The sequence below is a fragment of the Xyrauchen texanus genome, chromosome 20, assembly GCF_025860055.1.
Source record: "Xyrauchen texanus isolate HMW12.3.18 chromosome 20, RBS_HiC_50CHRs, whole genome shotgun sequence".
Taxonomy (NCBI): domain Eukaryota; kingdom Metazoa; phylum Chordata; class Actinopteri; order Cypriniformes; family Catostomidae; genus Xyrauchen; species Xyrauchen texanus.
In genome coordinates this window covers 17,307,191-17,332,710 of record NC_068295.1, presented here as the reverse complement: position 1 = coordinate 17,332,710, position 25,520 = coordinate 17,307,191, and the positions used below count along the sequence as shown (strand labels likewise).

General features: G+C 37.0%; 2 protein-coding genes across 4 annotated transcripts; one reads left to right on the top strand and one right to left on the bottom strand.

Annotated features, from left to right (window-relative positions):
• The first annotated feature begins 2,572 nt into the window (after positions 1-2,572).
• Positions 2,573-7,011, top strand: cuedc2 (CUE domain containing 2). Of its 2 annotated transcripts, XM_052150786.1 has the most exons (9): positions 2,573-2,715; positions 4,157-4,230; positions 4,336-4,479; positions 4,651-4,712; positions 4,841-4,965; positions 5,769-5,939; positions 6,068-6,132; positions 6,272-6,332; positions 6,848-7,011. In XM_052150786.1, the coding sequence occupies exons 2-9, from the start codon at positions 4,157-4,159 to the stop codon at positions 6,992-6,994; spliced, it is 849 nt and encodes a 282-aa protein (XP_052006746.1). In that variant the 5' UTR covers positions 2,573-2,715; the 3' UTR covers positions 6,995-7,011. The 2 variants fall into 2 exon arrangements, with proteins under 2 accessions (XP_052006746.1, XP_052006747.1); XM_052150787.1 differs by having other exon boundaries at positions 2,573-4,230.
• Positions 7,012-7,043: 32 nt separating this feature from the next.
• LOC127660502 (hypoxia-inducible factor 1-alpha inhibitor-like) lies at positions 7,044-24,017 on the bottom strand. 2 transcript variants are annotated; one of them, XM_052150782.1, is made up of 8 exons: positions 23,648-24,017; positions 21,971-22,221; positions 21,171-21,319; positions 20,359-20,504; positions 17,937-18,043; positions 13,116-13,179; positions 12,913-13,044; positions 7,044-10,860 (listed from the first exon to the last, which is right to left on the bottom strand). In XM_052150782.1, exons 1-8 carry the CDS (start codon positions 23,828-23,830, stop codon positions 10,804-10,806), a joined length of 1,089 nt encoding a protein of 362 aa, XP_052006742.1. In that variant the 5' UTR covers positions 23,831-24,017; the 3' UTR covers positions 7,044-10,803. The 2 variants fall into 2 exon arrangements, with proteins under 2 accessions (XP_052006742.1, XP_052006743.1); XM_052150783.1 differs by having other exon boundaries at positions 12,913-13,023.
• Between the last annotated feature and the right edge of the window lie 1,503 nt (positions 24,018-25,520).

Below are 25,520 nucleotides of genomic sequence, written 5' to 3'. Positions count from 1 at the left end.
TGCAATTGGATCTCATGGATTAGAAATAGTTTACATGTTTATATAATATTGCAATATTTTGGTGTCTATGAAAATAATGTGGTAGTTTGTGTCGACTTTTAGTGTTTTGGGAGAAAAATCAAATGAAGTGCCTTTTACACCAGTGTACCCTACTTTTAGAAAGTTAACATGTCCTGTGGAGACATGCTATACTCATCTAAACTACTCAACACAGCATTTTGCTAATTATTTTGTCATTGAAATGCCAGCAGCGCGTATAACCATTTAGGTGTTAATTATAAGAAATAATAATTTGTAACAATGCTGGACTTCTTGAAATGAACTAGTGAAGGAATAAACAATCTAAAAAAAACTCACAGCAATACAATTAATTTCTTTTTTCTTTTTTTTTTCTTTTTTTTTAAAGACACAGCATCTAAATTATACACTTTCTCTTAAGGTTCTTGATATTATTCGTCTGCGAAATCATGGGTCACCTATCCTCGTCTATGAAATTAACATTTGTTTCCTTTTACAGTCTGAACAGCAACGATTACATTTTTTTTAACATGTCTCAATGCAGCCACCTAGTGTTCAGACCATGAAGCCCAATAAAACACAATCGATCTGACAATTCGGCAGCAAAAAAGTCTAATTACGCTAGTAAATAATTACTCAAAATAGGTCAACCGATTTTCAAAATTATTTTATTTTATTTTATTTTTTTTAAGTCATAGTCGAGACAGGGACAAACAGCAGTTTTCTATGTTGGTTTTAAACACCAAGTTCAAAACTGTCTTAAATTAGCTATGATCAAACTATAATTCCACAATAATCAGATTTATATAATAGCTGTTTGGAGCTAAATAAAATTAATTTATTGTCATATTTTTATTGGGGCATGTTTTCTACAAATTTTCAATTACAATTCTGATGGCCAAAACAATGGTTTGCTATTTTTTAATAAGGCTACCTTTTTTCATTTCTGTCATTTCAACTGTTTTGTGTTTCATAATTCTTTAGGCCTACTGTTTACATTTTCCTGAAAAGCAAAATTTAGTAATTTTCTTAGGAAACTTAACTTAAAAGTAAACTAAAACTAACAATGCATATAAGTCAATATGCACATTCAGTACCGCCACTCCCTATAAGCAGACTACGCAGTCTGCATAGGGCACCAACTCTCTAGGGGAGCACCATCTTACCCTAGGAGGGCACCAGAAAGTCAACCAGCTGCCCGCTGCATCAATTTGGCCCTGTCCACATTTAAAGCTAACATCTAACCAAACAGTCTATATTACTGTAGTCATCATCATTAACAATTCTAGTATTAAATCTTATAAAGCACACTGCTATTGTCCTAATATGCATCTAAATATAAGGAGCAAGGAATTTGTAAAACTATTCCACATGCCACTGACCCAAGAGGGTTAAATAGAGTCCAGCCAAGATGAGACGTCTTCTGCTAGACTCATTATCAGCCTCATGTACTGTATTTCCTGCACTAACTAATGAAACAGTGCAGCTGGATAAAACAAACACACACGCGTGATGAAGCATTAATTATGCAGTGCTAAACATCTATGAAACCAATTTGTAATCAGGAGGCGTGACAGCCTACACTAGTGTAATAACACTGAACCACCAGACATCACTGAAGCTCTTTTCCTCCCTTATATATGCTCTAACAGATGATGGTGATATATGTATGCAAGGGCATTATAGAAGATAATAAAACAACACAGACACAACTTGCTATTGCTAGTCAATCAAAAGGTGTTTGCTAAGGGGTGACTTTGGCCTTGGTTTGTGAATGAGTGAACAAAACAATATTCTAAGATATGAAATACATCACAATTACAGTTTTGTGATCAGTGCATGTTTAACTAGAGAAGCGCAAAGCAATGCAAAGATCAAAGCTGGAGAATTGCAGAAATTAGTTGGGTCTTGGGGTCAGCAATCTCAAAATAAATAAATAAATATAATATCAGACATCGCCTACATCACCACAAGTTGTTTGGGAGGGTTTCAAGAAATAAAGCATCTGCTCTAATCCAATAACAAACTCAAGTGTCTTCAATTTGCCAGACACTACTGGAACATCAAATGCGACTGGGTTCTATGGTCAGATGAAACAAAAAAATAGCTTTTTGGCAGCAAACACCAAAGATGGGGATGACGCACACAGAGATGAAGCACCCAATGCCCACGGTTAAATGTGGTGCTGGATCTGTAATGTTGTGAGGCTGTTTGTCTGTCAGAGGTTCTGGGCATCTTGTTCGGATACATCAGAACAGCTGCACTAAACACTCCACATTCTGAGTGGGAATGTCTCAAAAAGCAAAGCAAAGCACATAGTTCCAGGTAACACCACAATGCACAATTACATCAGGACAGTTGCACTAAACACTCCACACTCTGAGTGGGAACGTCTCTAATGTGGGACAGCTTGACATATAATCAAAAATAAGACTAAATATACAGTATTGTACAGTGGAATAGGGAGGGAGAGGAATATGTATTTGTGCAGCATTGGGATGGGCAATCACAACAGTGCCACGAGGGTGTGTTTACATTAAAGCGGATGTGACGTCATAGGGTTTGAACACCAGCGACCGCGCAGGACTAAAGCATTAGCTATACGTTTTACGATTTCTTGCCAATTTACGCGTCAGGTCAACAGTTTTTACTTACCAACTTTGTATTGTTCTTTCAAGCGCGCGGATTGATCCAAAGGTGAGAATTCTAAAGGCCTTTGCGCATTTTACGTGAAGATGCTAGTTAGCCATCGGCTACCCCACTGAACGATTCATGCAAATAAACAAACCATGATATCTACATCTAATTATCAATTTATAGGCACATGCGTCGACGGTGTATCTTATGTTAATCATAAGACTGAGTCTTCAAGCGCGTTTACAATGCCAGCTAGCTAAAGCATTTGTGTAAGGTGTACAAATGTTGCATTTATGCAAGAGTGCGTATGTGTTGTTTATGCCTTTCCAACACGTTTATAACAATTTAGACTTTGAAAAGGCATTTTCTAAGAAATGCCAATTCATTAAGCGATTTTTTTTTTTTTTTTTTACTTTTTGCTGGACTCGACAATGCTGAATGCTACATTTATGCACCATCATTTCTAAAATCGAAAGTACCTGGTGTCAGGTCACATGTTGAGAGCAATCGAACACGTTCTCACAGTAGTATGTATTTTTGTTTTTCTGTCAAACTTACAGATGCTTTACTTTTAGGGATAGTTCATCCAAAAATTTTATTTATCTCATAATTTACTCACCATCATGCCATCCCAGATGTTTAAGGCTTTCTTTGTTCCGCTGAACACAAATGAAGATTTTTAGAAGAATATCTCAGCTCTTTAGGTCCATACAATGCAAGTAAATGGGTACCCAACATTTTCAGAAGCCATATAAGTGTGGGTGAGAAACGGATCAATATGCAAGTCATTTTTTTTTACTATCAACTTTCATGTTCTTCTTTTGTTTTTGGCGATTCACTTTATTCGTGCATATCGCCACCTACTGGACAGGGAGGATAATTTATTGCAAAAAGGATTTAAATATAGATTTATATATATATATATATAATGCGCGGGGGCGTGATCATACACACCCGGTCCTGTATTAGGCTAATTAAGCCTCTGAGAGGGATAAAGGTCAACTGCAGAGGATCGTGCGGGAGAGAGAGATGAAAAAAAAAAAACTCTTACTCGCCAGTTCTCCGATCCGCCGTAGCTTGTTCCTCGGCCACTCCTCCACCCTCTATCGGACGACAGTGTAGGATCACGACCCGGCCCCGCCCCCCGCCCTGCCACAATATAAAAATATGATATTGCTTCAGAAGACTTGGAGTTAACCACTGGAGTTTATGTGCATTTTGGAGCAAAATTTTGGTACCCATTCAGTTGCATTGTATGGACCTACAGAGCTGAGATTAGTCTTCTGAAATATCTTTGTGTTCAGCAGAAGATAGAAACATCTAAGATGGCATGAGGGTGAGTAAATGATGAGAGAATTATTTTCTCTGCATTTTTAGGTGAACAATACCTTTTAAGCATCTCATTTGCTGCAGACAGAATTGAGAAAAGTGACTTTCTAAGAAATTGTTGTTTGTTGCTGATTTGTTTCCTCTTCGTTCTTTTTAACTGATTGTGAATAAGATGGATCTCCAGAAAATTATCCATGGTGCACTATATGACTTCATTTTATCATATATACCTCACATGGATCTGAGGTAAGGGCGTAGCAATGCACCATATGTTTAATTACGTTGTTTGGTTATTTGTTTTCTCTACTGTGCTAATCTGTCAATTATGTTCCATATATTCAACATGATCAGTACACTAGATGATGTGATTATGTCTTACATCACTGGAGTGCTGGAAGATTTGGGATCTCAAGAAAATGTGGAGGAGAACTTTGATGTAGAGGTGTTTGTTGAAATGCTTGAGGCTTACATCCCTGGTTTTTCCGATATTGACAGGTAATGTAAGTAGCTGTTGTGCCACCTGGGCAGATCACTTGCAAGTTTAATCCTACAAAGATGATAAACTGGAAGTGCTGTTCAATTACATTTTAAAGGCTCTTAAAACAATAATTATCAAAATAATATTTAACATAAAAAGTTTAACTGATGCGCCATTCTTGCTTACAGTGTCAAAGTTTGCGAGATGATGTTTAATTTGGCATCAAAGTTGGCCTCTGCACGGCACACAGGTAATTTTCCCTCTCATAATAGATTTATATGAAATTGCTCTGAATAGTAGTGTTCAGTTATTATATTGTCATAGGAACAGTGTTATAGGATTGTTCCACACGTGTGATGTTCTTATTGTGTTTTGAAGAATGTGGAGATATAAAATTAGAAGAGAGTACATTTCCCCTCTCCGAAAGTTCTGCCTTAACTCACAGAGACTTGGGAGCAAAGACACACAACCTTACATCACAAGCAGAGGGAGCCACAGCTAAGGTTATGTGCCTTTCAAGCACATTAATAATGTACTGATCAAGCTGATGATCAAGCTTTATATCTAGACCTTAAGTTACAATGCTTAAAGGCAAAGTTCACCCAAAGATTTAATTCTGTCATCATTTACTCACCCTCATGCCATCCCAGATGTGTATGACTTTCTTTCTTTTGCTAAACACAAACTAAGATTTTTGATGTCTCAGCTCTGTAGGTTCATACAAAGCAAGTGAATGGTGGCCAGAACTTTGAAGGTTCAAAAAGCATTAAAGGCAGCATGAAAGTAATCCATAAGACTCCAATGTTTACATCCATAGCTTCATGAAAAACAGATCAATAGTTAAGTATTTTTACTATAATTTTCCACATTCTTCTTCTTTTGTTTTTGCCGATTTCTCATTCGTTGTGCATATCAACACATACTGGACAGGGAGGAGAATTTATATTAAGAAACATTTCTTATTTGATCTGTTGCTCACCCACACCTATCATATCACTTGTGAAGATATAGATTTAAACACTGGAGTCATGTGGATATCTTTTATGCTGCCTTTATTTGCTTTTTGGACCTTCAAAGTTCTGGCCACCATTCACTTGCATTGTATGGACCTACAGAGTTAGATATCTTCTAAAAACCTTTGTTTGTGTTCAGTGAAAGAAAGTCATACACATCTGGGATGGCATGAGGGTGAGTAAATGATGAGAATTTTCATTTTTGGGTACTATCCCTTAAATCAAATTGTGGATCATATAACTAATTCATACTTTGCATGCAAGTGAATGTCTGTTTGTGAATGTGTTTTCAGGTGAGTGAATCTGCATGGGATAACCAGGAGCAACTACTCCTTGAGATGTTCCCTAAGTGCAGTGTGACAGAGGCAAGAAGTGCATTGTCTATTGCTAAAGGAGACATGGAGGAAGCTGTTTGCCTCATTATTGAGGGTGATGTCCAGCTTAAGTGCCCTCCATCACTCAGCGTGAGTTTATCTTAAAAGTAAAAAAATATTAAGATTTAAGTATTTTTATGATGAAAAGATGTTACTGTGCTGAAGAGATTTGGTGATGTTTGTTATATGTAAAACCCTTTAATGTTTTATATTTTCAGGCATGTCAAGGGAAGACCATATCTGCAGAAGTTGATAAGAAACTTAAAGCAAACATTTTAGAAAAGTGAGCATTGTCAAAATTGCCTTGGAGTGTTTCTTTGGCTAAATGTATTTCAAACTATCCTAAAAACTTGTATCATATCAGGTGTTCTATGTCTAATGAAATGCTTTAAAATATAAAGTATTGGTTTATTTTCCCACAGGTACATGCTGGTTGATAGTGAAGAAGATAAAAAAGTACACAGACCACTCACTCCAAAAGATGTGAGTTTCCTGTAAAAAAACAACAAAAAAAAAATAACATTGAATTGACAGCTTTTATTTGGTTATAGTTTTGTATAAAACTAGGAATCCATGACTTTCTGAAGTAAGATTTTTTTCTTATCGGAGACTCACAGCATGTGGACTACTCTCCGCGATCCACGCACCCCATGTAACTCTACCCTCCCTAGCAACTTGGCCAATTTGGTTGCTTAGGAGACCTGACTGGAGTCACTCAGCATACCCTGGATTCGAACTTGTGACTCCAGGGGTGGAAGTCAGGGTCAATACTCGCTGAGCTACCTACTTTTATATCAATGTTGCAGCTGTGCTTCCTTAAACATGTGACAGTGGATACATTTTTGCAGCAAAATGCATGTAGCTCTATTGTGTGGGTTGCACATAAAATTATTTAGGATGATTTCAGTTGTCAGTGATTGCATTGCTTATTGTTGATGGAATGTGTTTTGTGTACAGTAGACATTCATTCTTTCTACTATCTGCTTGGTGATCTGCAGGCTCCTAAGAAACTGGTGCGCTACCACGGCAGTCAGGTGGTCACCACAAAGGGAGAGCGCTACCATCTTCTCAAGAAAGAAGAAACGGAAGATATGAAAAAGACCTACGTTAGTCTCAAGCCAGCACGCAAATATCGCTTTCATTGAGGAAAAGCATATTGTTGATGGACCTTGCAGATTATCTGTTGTTCAGATCTTTTTTTTTTTTTTTCTTCTTTTAGTTTACTGGAAACAAATTATATATTGTTTTTTATTTACCTGTCAAAATGTGTGTTATTTAGATTGGTATTGATTGATTTGTTTGTGGTTTATTAATACTTTTTACTAGAAACTAAGTTTACCAACGTCTTTCTAGCAAGTCAGTCCACTCTCGGCCATCTTTGGAACACTCTCAGGAGGCTTTTTCCAGTCATGCCAGTGCAGCTCCTTTCTACTTGAATGGGAGAACACTGAAATCTCAAAAATGGTTGGTCAAGATTACAATCAAAGACCATTTTTCAAAACAGCAATAAAATGTGATAATATTGGAATCATAAATTGTGCTTCTTAAACTCATATTAGGCTATAAAATGCAATTTTCCAGTCTTGTATAGCTAATGCGCATCTGCATTAGCAAGTTGATTGACAGGCAATGTCTGTATCTAATAGTTAACTGACTTTTACCAGTAAGGCGGGACTTCTTTTCTACATCAGATGGGTGCTATAGCTTGGTTGGGTGTTCCAATTTCTCCCATTCATTTAAATAGAAGTGGTCCATCCCTGCTAAATAGCCTCTGGCTATACCTAAAATCTTATGTGTGTACATTAGACTGTTTTCCTTCTCTAAGCCATACACTTTCCTATACATTGAGTCATTTAAATATTCTGCTATGTGGTTGTTTTGTTATAAAATCAACCTAATTAGCACATTTTCAGTGGCCTGAAAACAATTAAACATTAGTGTTCTTATCTTGTGTTCTTTATTTTCATATGCAGTAAAAAAATAAAATACACTTTATGTTTTTTTTATCTAGACTAAGGAATAGCAGGGTCTGTGTAAGTGTTGAATTTTGTTGCAGTTCACAAACGAGGTGTACCTGTTAATTCAGGATTCATTTGAAGGGGAATCCTCCTATACACTGGACAAACTTTAGATAGACTTAACCTTTGGTTGCATATTTGATTTAGTTTCAATGTTTTGTGTATTTAGATGGCTTTGCATAATATGTAGGACTGTATGTGATTTGTGTTCACAATGAACATTTGTACCATCATATCCATATCAGTATTTCAGAGATTGTGATTTATGTACTCTTTTTACATGTGGATCATGTTGTGTTATCAGCCGTCATCATTAGCTGTGTGTCCTCCAACACCACTGTGGCCCTGAAACTGAAGTGCAGTGATTAGAATAAAATATATTAACGTTATTTTTGAAGGACTGGTGTTTCTGAGAGTAACTAGTAAAGATTTAAAGTTTTATGAATGCTGTTGTCTTTTCTTAGTTCTGTCATATGTAGCCTAATTACTTTACCTCTTGAGACTGCTTTCAAGCTTAGATTGCTTTCAAGAATTAACCAGTTTTGTTCTATTAAATCAAGTTTAGGTCTTATCCTAAGCTCAAAGGCTCCAGTACAATAAACAGGATGCCAAGATCTGTGTTAATACTTTACAGCGAGAAAACACTTCACTAAAAGTCTGACTACTTCTGTGTGCCAAGTCTGGCACCAGTCGCGTTAGAATTAAATTTTGTTCCTACATAATCCTTAAATATTCATGTCCTGGTGTGCTATTATTAATTTATTTCACTGTTTGTTTCTGCATTGTTAAAACTTTGTCAAAGCGAAGTATTATGGTGTCAAACAATGTCAATATACAACGGCAGTTTAACCAAATCCCACTTCCAGTTAAAACTTTACCATATGGTAGAGCAGGGACGGTTGCAACATGGCTTATTCCTCCAATCAGGAATGAGCTAGAGTGATTATACTCATACAGCAAAAATATATATTTTCATGCATTTTGTCATGCTGTCTAAACTGTTTGCGTTAAGAATTATAAAGTCATATAAATTTAATCAGTGTTTTCTTAGCTTCTAAAAGGCATAGCTACCATGTGTCAAGGCTATTGTGTCAATAGCATAGCAAGTTTTATGATAGCTGTCAGTGTGTTGCAACTGTCCCCTATGACAACATTGATGAAAAAGCTTGTCATAACCCTAAAAAGTAATTACTAATTACATCTTTCAATAGCCAGGTATCTCCCCTTTTTTAAGTAAATACTCAAACTAGGCCACAATATAACCTACATTTGATCTGTTCTTCACACACACACACACACACACACACACACACACAGAGAGAGAGAGAGAGAGTTCAGAGAAGCACACAAAAGCATCTCAGTGAATTTCAGTGTCTTGATTTTGATTTAAAAAAATATAGATTAAAATATAATAAATGTATTGTAATAATGAACCAAAACATGGTTGTTAATTGTTACTTGATATTTTCCTTTTACTAGTCTTTGTCTTTAGACAGTTAATTTAACTTAGTGAAGACCCTGTCTGTGCACAAATAAAGAAATTGCAAAATTATGTTAAATAATTATTTTTATTACATTTTAATGAATGTTGCAACTGTCCCTGTGGACTGTTGCAACCGTCGCATCTTCTGGAGTCAGTTGCATCATTTGACTTTGTCTATTCAAGTATAAATTGTATGTATATAATCATATGTACGCATGTTACAGCAGTGTGGGTGGGTAGCTGAGAGATGTGGGTTTAATGTATTAACATTTTGGCTTTCCAATACAAACAGTCTCTGAGAAACTGAAGGAAATGCAAAAAGTGTTACAACAGTCCCCGCTCTCCCCTATATGGTCATAACTTCATGTAAGGAGGACGAATTTTTCACACTAAATGCAATTTTTAATTGCTCTGCAATTATAAAAGTAATCTAGATTATCTGGGTTGTTTGCTTTTCTTCCCTGAATATAGATAAATTCACTTTCAGCTTCTTAACTCACAAATTTTATATCCTAAAAACACAGGGCAGAAATTCTAATAATAAAATTAATTAAAAAAATTATAACATCCAAATTACATTTGAAATTATAATAAAACAATTCTGATTTTATTTCCTTACAATACTTTAAGATCTTAACACTCAGCGAGTAGTTTGTTCTGAATTAAAATCCTGATTTAAATGGTACCATGTAATGTTACAATGAAACATACTACACCTTTTGCCTTAATGTATACATAGCTTAAAAAAAACGAAAATCACAAATGCCTTTACAATATACAAATGCTAAATTTCAGGATCAGAAATTCTTTGTTTCAAAAAAAGTTTGGCCAACCATTGCATTCTGCGTTGCCTTTATCCATTGTTTCTTTATCCAAGAAACATTGTTGTCATCAGTTCAAATTCAAAAGCAAACACAAAATAAACACCATCAAAATTGTTGGATGTTTGAGAGATTTCTCAAAAACAGCAATATCAACAGTTAAATACCATTCAATTGGCTGATGGTAGGTTTCAAGTTGTAAATCAATTGTCCTCTGTGGATATACTTGAGGCACTCTGTCAGTTTCATTCTGCAGAGTACAGGTGTCCAATCATGAAATATGGCACCTTCTTTGTCCCAACATGGGACAAAAACTGTCAAAGAGCGCTCTAAGTGGTGTAAGTGCTTTAAAGCTTCACCTAATGCATTAGACTATTAATTATTATGTAATGTCACACATATGGACATAAGGATTCTTAAGGACTAGTGGTATTCTCCTTACACCAACACAAAACAAGTAATAAAGGGTCCGGTAAATGAAAGCAGACAAAAGGCATACGATTTTTCCAACTGCCAAAATACTGCCATGCACTGGGATTGCATGAATGCACACGCACGCATATACTCATATCCACACATACATATAAACAAATCATCCTAGCAGCACACTAAAGAGGGTTCAGCTCAGGCCATTAATTTGGTTCATGATCATATCGACCCTTTATCATCATGTTCAGCAATGGACCAACCTGTTGAAAACAGAGAATAATCAATATAAAATGGAACATCAGGAAAAAATTTTATTATGCCAAGTCTGGAAAGCCATGGATAATACTAAAACCTTAAAATTCATGAAGAACTAATGGACATTTCTATAGTGAATAAACATTTTAGTTTTTATGTGCAACTCTAAACTATTAAATCTGTTAGACATTGCTCGTGTAAAGCAGCAGTTCCCAAACATTTTTAAACTACGGCACGCCTTTATAGTGTTTTTCCCCCACGGCACCCCAACCTCTGAAAAAAACAAACATATGCTATTAAAAAGAAGTAAACATTGCTTCAAGCTTTTAAAGTAATTATTCAAAAGACAGTAATAAAAGAGAACAGTAAATAGTGCTTTAGGTTTTTCAGTACCAGCAGCAATAACAATTTGTTTTTTAAATCACAATAAAAAAGAATCAAAAATATAATCTAATGCAAAGTAAAACTACTTGGTTTTGACATACTATTTACTGTGTTAACTGTGTGATTCAGAGATATACATTAATTCTGATTCAGTGCAGTTAGTTTAACTGAGAAGCAGACCTGTCATTGAACATTTTGGGGGCTACTAAATATATCCAGCGAAGGACAGCAAGTTTTTTTTCTTTTTCTTGGCAATATTGTACTGTGGCAGGGCGGGGCCGGATCGTGATCATACACACCCGGTCCCATATCAGGCTAATCAAGCCTCCGAGAGGGATAAAGGCTGACTGCGGAGGATTGTGCGGGAGAGAGAAATAGTTTACGGACATGTCCGTATGTGTGTGTTTGTCTGTTAAGTTTATCATTAAAACTATAATTTGTATCGTCAAGCCGGTTCTCGCTCCTCATTTCCATTGACTCCTTTACATGTACACATCGCAGATTGGATATTTCGAGATATAAGAGATATATAGTTGTCCTGCTTACACTCTCGTAATACATTAACAGTTGTGTTTACATTAATATCGTGATCAAAACTGGAGTTGCAAGTTCCAATTCAGGGTGTGCTGAGTGACTCCATTCAGACTTCCAAAGCAACCAAATTGGTCAGGTTGCTAGGGTGGGTAGAGTCACGTTGGGTTAACCTCCTCATGGTCTCTATAATGTGGTTTGCGCTCTCTGTGGTGGTGAGTTGTGTGCGGATGCCGCGGAGAATAGCATGAAGCCTCCACGAACGCTACGCCTCGGCGGTGACGCGCTCAACAAGCCATGTGATAAGATGTGCGGATTGACCATCTCAGACTCGGAGGCAACTGAGATTCATCCTCCACCACCTGGGTTGAGGTGAGTCACTATGCCACCATGTGGACTTAGAGCGCATTGGGAATTGGGCATTACAAATTGGGGAGAAAAAGGGGAGAGAAAAAAATTAAATCCCAAGGTCAAAAGGGGAATATTGATCAAGATTCGCATCTGACAGTTTACTCGTTAGGTTGCATTTACAGCGAGACATGAGCATTCTATAGAGCATGTGCAGACATATGCATGTGAGCATTTGAAAGCAGCCGGCTGCTGTTAAAAAGCATGCAGATTATGAATTGATTACTGCTGATACTTTTAACATTTATGAGTATTAATTTTGAACTGAGCAGATATTCCGCTGCATCCCGTACCACTGGTGTAAAGTACAACTTTCTCGCAAACCATAGAGCCATCTGGTTTGAAAGCTAATCATTTCTTGAGTTTTGTCTTTTTAATGAATTGGTGGAAATTTTTCACAAATAAGTCTAAATTGTTACTTAGCAAATTAGTCTTTTTTTATCCATTAATCACAAACGATTGCAAAGGTCATTCTTTGGACCAGTGTCTACTATATATTAAGGGACACTCTGTTAGAAATCTTGGAAAGATGAAAGTTATACATTTCCACTCTTGTCATAGTCAAATGCAGGCACACACTATTTTACTCTGGTTTAAAGCAGGTTAGCCACAAATATACTTGTAATTAGGTTATTGTCAAGGTCAAAATATACAGGGAATTCCTTAATGCATTATTCATATGTGAGGAACTAAAAATAGAAAAGGGTTTGATTGACTGTTCTACTTCTCTGTACCTCATGTGGGTCCCCCAAGGCCTCTCCCAACATCTTCTCAATGTTCCTCATTATGGCCACCTTCTGATGAGCTTTCAATGGGTACTCTATCCTCTTTGAAGTGGGTGCACCCTGAAGGGAATTTGTGCAATACTGTTTGACATAAGCAAAGACATATCACGATGCAAATAAGCATGATAGAGATTGTGTTAAAAAAAACATACTTTGTACCAGAAGTTTACTGTGATGGTCACTCCTCCATTTAACAGGGACTCAATGTGATGCCACCTTTATCAAATACAAAATGAAAACATATATTTATTTTTAGATATTCAAATACAAATTGTAGATTGTTTCTATTAAATGTAAAACAAGCCTTTATATAGCATGAAAGCACCCAAAAATGAAAATCCTGATTGACTTTTTGTCTTCTGAGGAACTCAAAAGGTGACATTAGACAGATATCAGTTCATTCACTTTCATTGCATGGAAAAATCTGCAAAGAAAGTGAATGGTGCCTGAGACTAACATACTGCATAACATCTTCTCATGTTCCATGGAATTTCCCTTCGCACTCGTCACTGTACACTTGAGCAAGTCGCTACCACATGCTCTAGGTGCCCCTGTCTCATAGAAGGATACCTAGAAGGAATTTCTGAGAAACTTTGTACAGCTAGTAAAAAAGAAAAACGTTCAATATTTGCTTTATAGTTCAAGTGGAGAACTTTTTTTGATACTAGGTTACAAAAAGAGGGAAGATGTTCACACTCAGGTAGCCATGGAGAAAAAGTATGGACTGTAGAATTACAAAGCTGGATGGCATCATTTTGCCCTCCAATGAGTAGGGTGGGCAAGGAGTCAGAAGAGGAAGCTCTCATGGCTTAATCACTCTCAAAAACTTGTAACTAAAGTAAAGTAATTTAGTGATGCAACGCAATAAAATTATTATACATTTTATTTTGCCTAAACTGAAAATTCTGGACACACTGGGACAAAAACCGAAACCTGAAAATTATTATTTTCAATTAGACTTTATTTGGAATTAAACAAAACTTCACAAACATTTTTTTAAAGTTAGCATGAAATCAAAACTGGCCCTATTTATTTGATTAATTCTTGTTACTGGTCTTATTGTGAATGATTAATCCGTGCATATTTGCTATTTTATAAACAAAAATGTACCTTTTGCACAAAAATGTCATCCAGTGATATAACTGATTCTTCTCTTCCGATGTATGCAAAGCTTAGTCAGTTTTAACCCCGCCCCTTCAAGAGTCATATAAGCAACCTGGCATCAAAGCAGCTGATGCAGAGATAAAGAGGTGTATTTTCTGCTGTTTCTCTCTCAAATCCTCTTCCATACCCCAAAGTACCTTGGTTACAGGCTCGCTGACTTCAATGTACATTTCGAATGAGGAGGAATAGCGGCAAATTTATGGTTGTGTTCGAGACATTTCATGCTTGAATGCTTCCAGAGGTGATCACATATGAATACAAGATGAGTCTGGAGTTTATACATATTTTTTAATGCAGGTATCTTGGGCTGTACAGCATGAGTAAGTGTTTTTTATTTTTTATATTTAGTGTATTGTGATTCAAAACATTGTGATCTTTTACTCACTTGTTTCTCATTCATCTGCATTGGGCTCCAGCTTCGTCGTAAGCGAAGACTGTTATGTGCTGTGCGCGTTTGGGGGCTGCTTATAGATTAAAGGTGCTGTAAGCGTTTTTTTTCATGGAAAGGTATGCAAAAATGTTCCTGCTCTCTGAAAGAAATTAATGAAATAGGTGTCCAATAATCCAGTCAACAACCAAAACATTAAAATGGCCCCACATTGTTTTTTCTTGTTCGATAAGCCGTATCACTCAGAAATATGCCCCAATACGCAAGAAAAGTCAGTCACAACTTCCGTTTAATTCCAATTTAAAAAATCTTTAAAAAATATGATTGTGTTTTAAAAGGTAGATAGCAGTTTCTTCTGGTTTTTGTTTAGTCAAACTTTATAGTAAAATTAATTTATTTGTACAAAGAAACTGTTAAAGGGGTCATGATGAGCTATACAATTTTCCTTGATATTTTTACATATAAGAGGTAATTGTACTACAAAAACTACAAAGTGGTATGATTATAACTGTAGTTTGCTATTAACCAGCAAAAAGAGAAAAGTTAGGTCCTCGGACGTTGTTGTGTTACTGGTGGTGGGAAAACTGTAGGTGTTTCTAAGAACGCAGAGAATGGACTTGTGTTCTTATGAAGACCCATCTTGCCAAGCTACCTTGGAAGAACGAGCTTGGACGGACAGGAGGGCTGAAACGCGATGCATATTGAAGCCAGGAGATCAAACGGGAATCCCCGGGCCGACTGTCCCTTATAACACTCTCCCTACAGCTTAATACACATTTATTAACCCTTCACATTCGCAACTTGTGTTCAACTATTTTCACTGTTTAAATAGTGTTATTTTATCACTAAATTGTGCATGCCTGATAAGTATTGGAGAGAGTGTGATGATTTTGTTCAGTTTTCTATTATTTCAGTCAAGCAACTGTTGTAGTTTGATTGTGTACTTTACATAAATTGGGACATATGTTCATATCAATTACTGCCTGGACTAAGTGCTTTTAGGGGATTTCGTAAATCGCTTACAAGTTTTCATTTGGACTGTTTTTTGTGCAAACAATCTGTACTTACATTATAAGTGAACCTCAAGGAAGAAAAAAAATTAAAAATAGAAAATGCATGACATGACCCCTTTACTATATTAGAAAGGAAACAACAACAGTGCACATACGGTAGTAGTTTATCAACCACAGATGGCATGTGTGCATTAGAAAAAAATCTAAACAATTAGCAAAAAAATTTTAAACTCACTTACAGCACCTTTAAGTTAAGAAAATCCTTAGGTGGTTTTCTTACTGGACCCGACTGCTGCGGGCCGAATCTCAGTGTGAATGTTTCTGGCGCCCACTGTAGCGCTGGTCTGGTTTCAGACTCAGGTTTCACATTCTGTTGAACCCCGGTCGCTATATTTGTGTGTATGTTTTTAGAGCTGTCAGAATTAAAGCGTTAACGCATGCAATTCATTAAAAAAGTTTAACATGTACATTTTTCTTAATTGCAATCAACACATTTACCATTAATACAACATAAACACTGGTGTGAAGGGCGGAACCTTTGTAATGTGTCCGCCCGGAGTCATTAAACTGACGCACACGCCACAGCGCCAGAGCCCTTCTTTCAAGGTGAGCCTACAAGCTTAGCATAAAATAGCATAATGTGGGCAGAACTGTCAAAACATGCAAGTGGACCATTGATATCCTCTATCCTATGATAAAGCTGCAGAGGAGAGAGGAGCTCTTAACACTATTTGGTGTACAAAACAAGCCTGGATGGGACTTGTAATAGAAATCAAGTATTTTTCAGCCTATCTAAGGCACGTTTTTATTACCACAGAAGCACACCAAAACACAGAATGAGACATTTTTGTTTGCAACTTTTCATGGTGAGTTTAAAGCTGCTCAAGTCGCTGGCATTGCCGCTTTGACACGAATCATGAACACAGCTTCACAATTGCTATAGGAATGCGGATAGCCACAGTCTACCAGCAGATTAATATTGTGGAGGATGAGAATTTAAGAGATTAATGCCCATTGCAATAAATATGCAACCTATGTGAGGACTAGTTATTTCAATTATTCAACTCCACTTAGACTTTGGGAAACATTTAATGATACTTGAATTGGTGATATTTTAGTGCATTGTCTTTATATTGTGGAAGGCTTTGAATGGACAATGTTAATAAAGCGTTATATTGCTACATGTTGTTTTGTTTTCTTTCTTAAGATGGAAGTGAATGAATGAATGAATATATTGTGTCAAATTACAGCACTTTCAAAATCTGATTAATCGCAGATTTTGATTATAAGTAATCGTGATTAAAATTTTTAATTGACTGACAGTACTAGTTTTTTTTATTAATCTGGTGTCATTATGCACACCAGCGTGAACGACACTTGCAACTCTGTGCATCGCATTCCATAATTCAGCAGATTTGCATGTCCTGGAGAAGGTGACTATATCAGATGCTCGCAAACATTTTTTTAGGAGACAGCTGGTTTCGAGCAGTATTTTCAGCAATTCTTATGTTACCATGCCATTCATGGTGCAGGCTTGAGTGTGTTTTTGTGCAAATTATGATGTCGTCATATCACATCTGCAAAGATGCAAGATTCTCACCACACTCAGACACATAGGCCTTATTTACACCTTGCAGTCGCATGCATCTCCACTGTGATCGGATAAAGAGCAGATCAAAGTTAGCTGCGCAAAATGGAAAACACTACTTTCATATTACAGAGTCTTTGGTAACTGAATTCTCTGTCTTTTACCGAATTTTAAAAACACAAGATGGATAATTAAAATGCTTTCCACCACTTTAACAGTTTTTTTTTTTTTTGACAGTTGCTAAAGCTAAATTTCGGGTCGCCAAAGCAAATTTTATGATATTCACCTCGTGTTCGGTGCTTTGTAAGTATAATATGCTTTTTATCTGAAACGTGCGAGTGAAGCCTAGTTACATTTAATGTGATATAGTGCTGTCCATTAGCAATCCGAACACTGAAAACACATGATAGTGCAAGGTGTACTTGGGCCCATGAACACAGTTTTATCACCCAGCCCTAAAAATATCATTTTTTGCCATTTTCAGCTGAAAAGTTTCAATGCATCCCTAATTAAAGCTGAAGCATGTAATTTCTGTGGCACTAATTTCACCAAACAGAATAGCAATCAGACAAACAGATAGTCCAGTCCAAAATTAATGTAATTGGTTGAGCTAATGCTGCCATGTCAGGCTGGTCAGTGTGCTCAAACAAACAGAGCAATGTATTGATGAAGCCACCGAGCCACAGTGTTCACAATTTTTGCCGAAACCAACATACAAAGGCTTACTTATAGTCATCTCTACATTTTAAGATGGAAAAAGTGAAAGTATTTTAACATCGAAAAATTACACACAATTGTGATATTTAAAAGCAACACTTACCAATACATTGGGATGTATAGGACATCACCTGGTCCCACAACAGCCTCATATCCAATGGCATTTTTGAAATTAGGAAACTTTTCATAGTCAGGATTTTCAAAATCAACCTATGATGGCAAAAGAATATTTAGTTGAGTTTGATTTATCATCACTAGCTGCATTTACATGGAGCCTCGTAATCTGTTTGTGATAAGACTAGAAGCTCAGTCTGAATAAAAAAGTCTCATATAAACACATCAATCGGATTAAATTGGCCACATTCAATTTAAATTTCATTCAGATTGTAATGGGTGGTGTAAACCTTTTCCATTTGAAGAGAGAATTTTTGCCATGTAAACAATTGATCAGATTGCTTTGTGAAACTGGGACGATCTGTGCATGTTCAGTACTGGTGCAGCACTGTCATGACGTTTCATGCACAACGACACGCTTTCATCACAGTGGGCATATTTGTGACCATCAGCTTAAAGAAGCAACAGCGGCAAGTGGAGAAATACCTGTGAAATGACATCAATAAAAGCATCCAAAAGTTGCTTTTGATCCATGCCAAGAGCCAGGAAATGTGTGTACATGTCTGAAGTCAGCAGAAATGTTGCCAGATTTGACTTTAACAGACATTAAAATTTATTATATTCACGATTCTTCTCCGTACGCCAGCCAGTCTGACATGTGATCGGCGTGCACACACACCCAGCGGTATATCATCGCAAACATCTCTCATTCAGGGGTTACAAATGTTTGTGTTGTTTTCTGGTCTGATTCGGTCACTATATTACTAAACGTCTGTGATGATCTCACCTATATTAAATAAGATAAACTTTTAGCTCATAAAGAGAATATAGAAATAAACCAAGGTAAACAAAACTAGGCAAATTATTCATTATTACTATTGTGTTTTGTTTATGTTCTCCTGCTTATGTTGTCTCTTTTGTAGCATAGTTAAATTTAAAATATCCAGCATTTTCCATATCAACGTGCTGTGTAAATATGACTATTTTTACATTGTAATCTGGTGGCGTGAATACATTCTGTGCTTCAAAATCTTGTTTTACAATGTGTTGTTTAATGACTAACTTTAGTATACTGTATAGCCTACAATTAAATCTATACTGTATGGTGATGTTATAGTGCTTATTTTATAATAAGTTAAATCACCACACATCTTACACGGCCTGGGTATTAGTGTTTAATAGTCCCCCTTCATCACTTGTTGACTTTGTGATTTTGGCTCTGTATTGAAAACAGCAGTATAACTTTATTAAGATTTATAAATAGAAACAAAAGTTTTGCAGATTTTTGTCCCATCCAACAGTGTAGCAGACAGAAGATTTTGGTCATATACTGTATAGTATATGGCAGCAAGAAAACTACAAGCCCCTTCAAATGGCAAGGGAATGCTGTATAATCATGCAGTGAACACACGTCACAATAGCAGTTCCAATCTGATGTTTGATACATATAATTGCTCACATCAATCTGATCACTTTGTCATGTTCATGTAAACAGTATGTTTGGAATCATCAATCGGAATAATTTCAATTAATTTAATTTCACAAAAAGAAATATATGAATAAAAACATGATTAGTCCAGGCCAGTGGTTCTTAAACTTTTCTGGTCAATTAGGCTATCTCCTTGTTCCCCCTCATTTAAAACACATTCTTAGGGAGTGGAGACTGGGAGTAACATACATAAAGTCCTATTTTGGTTTATCCATATTTCTATATTTAAAATAAATAATTATGATTCAAGACCCAAATTAGTCCCTAGACCTGCCATTCACAGATCTGAGGAAGGACCTTTCCAGCTACAAGATCTGCATAAAAAGAAAAATTATAATAATAATGACATGCATCACAACAATAACATTTTATAAAGCCTTTCCCTCAGTTTTTTCCCCCTCCCTTTTTTCTGAGCAGACTAAAACTATGGTGCATTGACTCTGATCAGCTCAGTTGCACCAGCACACAGCTTGAGAACATTACTTTGCATCCTGCATGGTCTAAGTATAATGTAGGCTAGGGTCTTTGGACTCAGGTATACTTCGTTATTTCAAGTGCCAGATCGTATTTGATAGTATAGCCTACTCTTTTGAGCACAAGCGAATATGAACACATTCGACACACGAGCACTACGGCTGCTTTTCTATTCTCTTTTAGTACAGTCAAACGAGGACTGTGCTCATGACGAAATTTGCAAAACGCATACTGTGAGTGCACAATCCAATCCGGAACGAGGAGAGCCAAAGTAAACTTTAGATTCACAGAGCTTATTTATTATTGTACGTAATAAATAAAACAGCAACATAAATGCCAGTTTAAATAAAAACGTATTATTTTTGAAATTGTAAATGTTCCGAGTTATATTGTGTACCATTTTGAGTTTGAAAACCACTGGTCTGGGCTGTTATCAAAAATATAATACCTGACTTTGTCTGTCACATGGATGATGAACAGGGTAAGGATAGAGGCATTCAAACTGGTCAGGAGGAAAGAGGATGCACCTCTTATGTCCTTTGATTTGTGCAAAGAAATTCTGTTGCTCATCATAGTGTGCTGGTGTCACATTGCCTTTTGAGATTATGAGAGGATAAACAAACACAAAAAAGCAGATGACAGTTACCGCACCAACAACTTATCTTCAAATCAAAGGCAAACAACTGAGTACAAGCAAAAAATTCTCAAGAGAGAAGTGCCAACGGGGCATGGGTAGCTCAGCGAGTAAAGACACTAACTACCACCCCTGGAGTCGCAAGTTCGAATCCAGGGTGTGCTGACTCCAGCCAGATCTCCTAAGCAACCAAATTGGCCTGGTTGCTAAGGAGAGTAGAGTCACATGAGGTAACCTCCTCGTGGTCACTATAATGTGGTTCTCGCTCTTGGTTGAAGCGCGTGGTGAGTTGTGCGTGGATGCCGTGGAGAATAGCTTGAAGACTCCACGTGTGCTATGTCTCTGCGGTAACATGCTCAACAAGCCACGTGATAAGATGCGTGAATTGACGGACTCAGATGCGGAGGCAACTGAGATTCGTCCTCCGCCACCCAGATTGAGGCAGGTCACTATACCACCAAGAGGACCTAGAGTGGACTGTGAATTGGGCATTCCAAATTGGGGAGGAAAAAAAAAGAGAGTAGTGCCAAATTCAAGTCACATTCAGGCTGTGCTGGGTAAACGGGTACATTTTGAATGAGGATACTAATAATTTGGATAAAGATTAAGGTGCACTGAAACTGTACCTTCCATGCCTATGAGCAGCAAATTCGAAGTCAGCGGCCCCCAGTTTCGTTTAGCTTGCTGTTTGTTAATCCAGTTCCAATTGAATCCAAGGAAATCCACCACTATTTTTCGGCCTACTGTATCATTCAGAGTTTGCTGCAAGTACAATCTACAAATTAAAAAATGGACAATGTCAGTTTACAATTCTAAAAGTCAAATCAAACCAAGAACTGCTTTAGACTGCAATTCTATCCTCTAAGAAATTATCAATATTATTAAGTATAAAGTAAGTAACTAAATATCTGAATTTGATTTTATTCAGTAAGATCAACTAAAAGTAGAAGGTCAAGAACCAAGAAACAAGATGATTGTAAATTATATAAGGGTAAAGCCACCAAATCGGCCTAGCAAAAGGTCAAAGACATGGCCTGGACACCAGTTGGCAGAACTAATTGCTTAGTCATGCACCGGAACGGAATCATTTCCTGGATTGGATTTCATGCTTCTCAACACTTTTCCAAAGCATCACACAACTCCTGATCATGTCATTATAAATGGCTCAAAACCTTATAGTCAAAGCAAATTTTAAATGTACACCCTAACATAATTATTTGCTACTGAAGGGATGTTTTATCTAAATAAGGAGAAAAGACAGGCATATCATTTTTTATTTAATGGCAGACTAAATAAATGTAACGTTTCAGTTACAAATCAATGTAGAACTTCACATTTTAGAAAAATCAACCATAGTGAGAAATCATGTCATTCATTGCATGACCAAAAAAAAAAAAAACATAATATTTGAAACATGTCGGTATACCTTTCTTTTCCACATTGCTCTTCTGTTTGACACATCTTGTCCACAAACTCTGAAAATTTCATCTCTATTCGGCGTGACTTGGGCACAAAGTCCTTAAAGTTTACCATTTTTTTCTCGTCATAATACAAGAATTTGTGATTTTCTGCTATGTAAACAGAGAAGTCCCCATTCCCAATGTTCTCTTGCAAGTAGGGTATGTCCCATTTCAGAGCTGGATATACCAAGCTGGTGTCTGTTAATACAACAGGCTCCTAAGAGAGAGAAAAATGCATCCAAAAATTATAACATCATAAGCTAACTTCAAAAATATTTAAATAGCAGACAAAAGGAGTGTTTACCACATTGCTTAATGTTTAACCTGGCCTACATTTGTAGTTTCGCTTTATCATCCTGCAGGCATGGTCACATTTACGTTTCCTGTAGCACAAAACACACTTCCACACTAATGTCTACCTTCAAAGGCAAATATTTAGACCACACGTCAAATACTTATTTAAACAATACTGCAAAAATACTGTCCAAGTGGTGTAGAGACCACGCCAAGACTCGGGGTTTATGTGACACATATTTTTAATGATGCTGCAGCCTGAAAAAAATGTGACATGTGCTACGTGACTAGAGGAACGTATACAGTTTCAGCACGCGCGCGGGCAGGGTGCTCTCGCGCTCCGCTGCAGCTCCAACAATCGAACGCTACAGGAGCAAAGGACATCATCATGCATCGAAACAATAAATTACTATTAATTACCATTAAACGTCTATAAATCAAGTCATCTTTATTTGTATAGCGGTTTTCACAACAAACATCATTTCATGCTTTAACATAAAAAGCTAAGTAATATAGTAATATCTTCAAGTCATAATAGTGTGGTTTAAAAAAATACACTATATTCATGTGTACATACGTATTATTGTTGGACTACCGATTATGTGTCAAGCACCGACGTCAGAAGTTTACCTGATCTTAATTAAAATGTATAACAGGAATATAAATTAATGACACATATTGTTTTTTTTGTTTGTTTGTTTTTTTTTGCTTTTTCACATAACGGAATATCATTATTACTAAACACATTTCGAAAAGTTTTGACTCGTGCGCTGTTAAAATCAACTGCCACTGTTTACACAGACATGACAGTTGTCAACAACATGAACAACGTGCTTTGACTGGGTTCACATTTTAAACCAATGCCACAGTAACAGTAACACAGTAATATAATTAGGCCTAGTTCATAGCATGGGAATACTTGTATTATATACTATAATTCTAAAATGTACTTTAAAACGTATTATACCTTACTGCCATTCTTTACAGTTCAATACTTCTCAATTTATGCAAAATATATTTCGTGTGCATATCACATGACCTGTGATAAAACATGTAGTTACTGAACTGCCATCTATGCCTGGGGATTAACCTCAAATTAACCACCATAATTGATCAGATTAGCAATCGTTATGTGTGATGTGCAAAATTGACATGAACGAGTTTCACTACATATGTGAACCAAATGTATGGTTTGATTTTGTCTGCTGTTTGAGTTTGGGGAATTCATGTCTTTCAAGAGTAAGGGCAACATCTTCCTTTGGAGCGGTCCATCTAAATGAGTAACTGTCCAGTCTCCACTTCTCATCTCTCGCACCGTAATGCAACCCCGGATAAATCTGCCAACATACCTCGTTATTAATTAACATCTCTGCACGCGGATCAGTATGTGAGAGTCGTGGTATCGGTCTGGTTTGGAACGTATATTGCCGAAGCTGCGATTCATTCCAGCCCGGGTCGAGTAGATCCGTAAAGACGGCTGCAGCTCCATCTGTCTCTGCTGGGTCTGCTTCAGCCACGGTAGCGGCTGCCATGTTCCTCCGAGTGCGCCAGAGGATCGTTGCGCGCAGAAGCTGCTACTTCACAATAAAGTCGCCCGAGCTCGTACCGCAGAACCGAAAGGGTAACAGTACGAGTGAACCGCTCACCCCGATGAATGACGAACAGACGAGCGACCCGCGCAGTCATACAAGCCGCTTGAAAACACAAAGGCATTATTTTCCCAACACCCACCGGAAAATGATAGTTTCAAAATAAAAGTCTCTAAACAGTTGGACGTCCAATAGATCAAAAACATACAGAGGCTTACAAAAGTAATTAGGTTAATACAAGTATAAGTCAATCATTACAAAAATGTACCCACGGTTAAATTTTCCCCTTACAAATTCCATAGTTACTGCAGCTATTGTTAGTACAACAAAACTTGGTAACTTGGTATTAGCCACCACTGTCACATAAAATAAATTAAATGAATAAGGAGATCAGAGATCTTCCATACCGAAATAACAACCTCCGCGCTTTTAACATAGGAGAGTGCGTTAATGGCCAACTAGCATGTTACGACAATGGGGTAGACCAAGTAGTAACACGTTTCGCTTTTTGCTGTACTGCACAAATACAGAGCAGAATAAACATGCCATTTGTTCACATGAGATACCGTTATCTGTCTACTAACAAAATAAATGCCAAAAACCAGCATACATTGTTCCTTTTTTATGCAATTAGTGTTTGAAGAGAGAGCTTTTTCTACAACTGTCCCCATACCAGAGTTGTAACACTATCCCGGGACAGTAATGTGCCAAATAATGCATTATGCCTAAATTAAGTGAAACATATTGACATATTTTATACTTATACTTTTATAGCAATGCTTCATGGGACTGCAGTCTGTGCCCTCATGAAAGACAGTAAGTATACTAGGGGTGTAACGGTTCACCACCCACGATTCGGTAAGCATTTGCTCATCTCTAGTTTAATAACACATCTGGATCATACACTTTGGCAAAGAAAATAAAGTGCCAAATAGACATGCACAGTTGTAACCTCCGCTAATGCACCTGTATGGCTCTGTAGATGGACACACTCCGCCTGTGTTTCATGTAGGTCAACTTTCTACAGGGAGAAGTTGTCCTATTAACTGTAAGTATGTTAAGCAGTTGATGACATCACAGTTCTGCACACATTAGTGTGAAGTTGAAAATGGCAAACTGAGAAAACAAGCCACAAGATAGAGAAGCCCCTGCGTCATTTAACTCTCCTGTCTGGGAACTTTTTCTTTTTGCGATCAATCAAAACATTGATGGTCCAAAAACATTTACAAAACAGGCACTGTTTGCAGACATTCCTTGACGAGAGTGCCATATAGGCTACTGGTAATACATCGATGTTTGATTGCTTATTTATGCATACTATGACATCACCTGGGAATATAAAGCGAGCCGTGCGCACAGAGCTGCAGGTGAGCCCGAAACTGCACACAGACACGGTCCCTTCTGTCTTTAAACAGGCAATCGGTGCTAGTTCGGACAGACACGAAACAAGAACTAAAGCGCTTGGGCTGTTCATTGCCAAAGTTAAGTTGCCCTTACTCCATTGATGAAGATGTGGGATTTCCGCGTATGATTAAAATACTCATGTTGCGTTACGACATCCCTTAGCATACATTTTAACAGTAAGGTTATTCTTATAGTGATGTACAACTTCTGAATGTTGAATATATGTTGA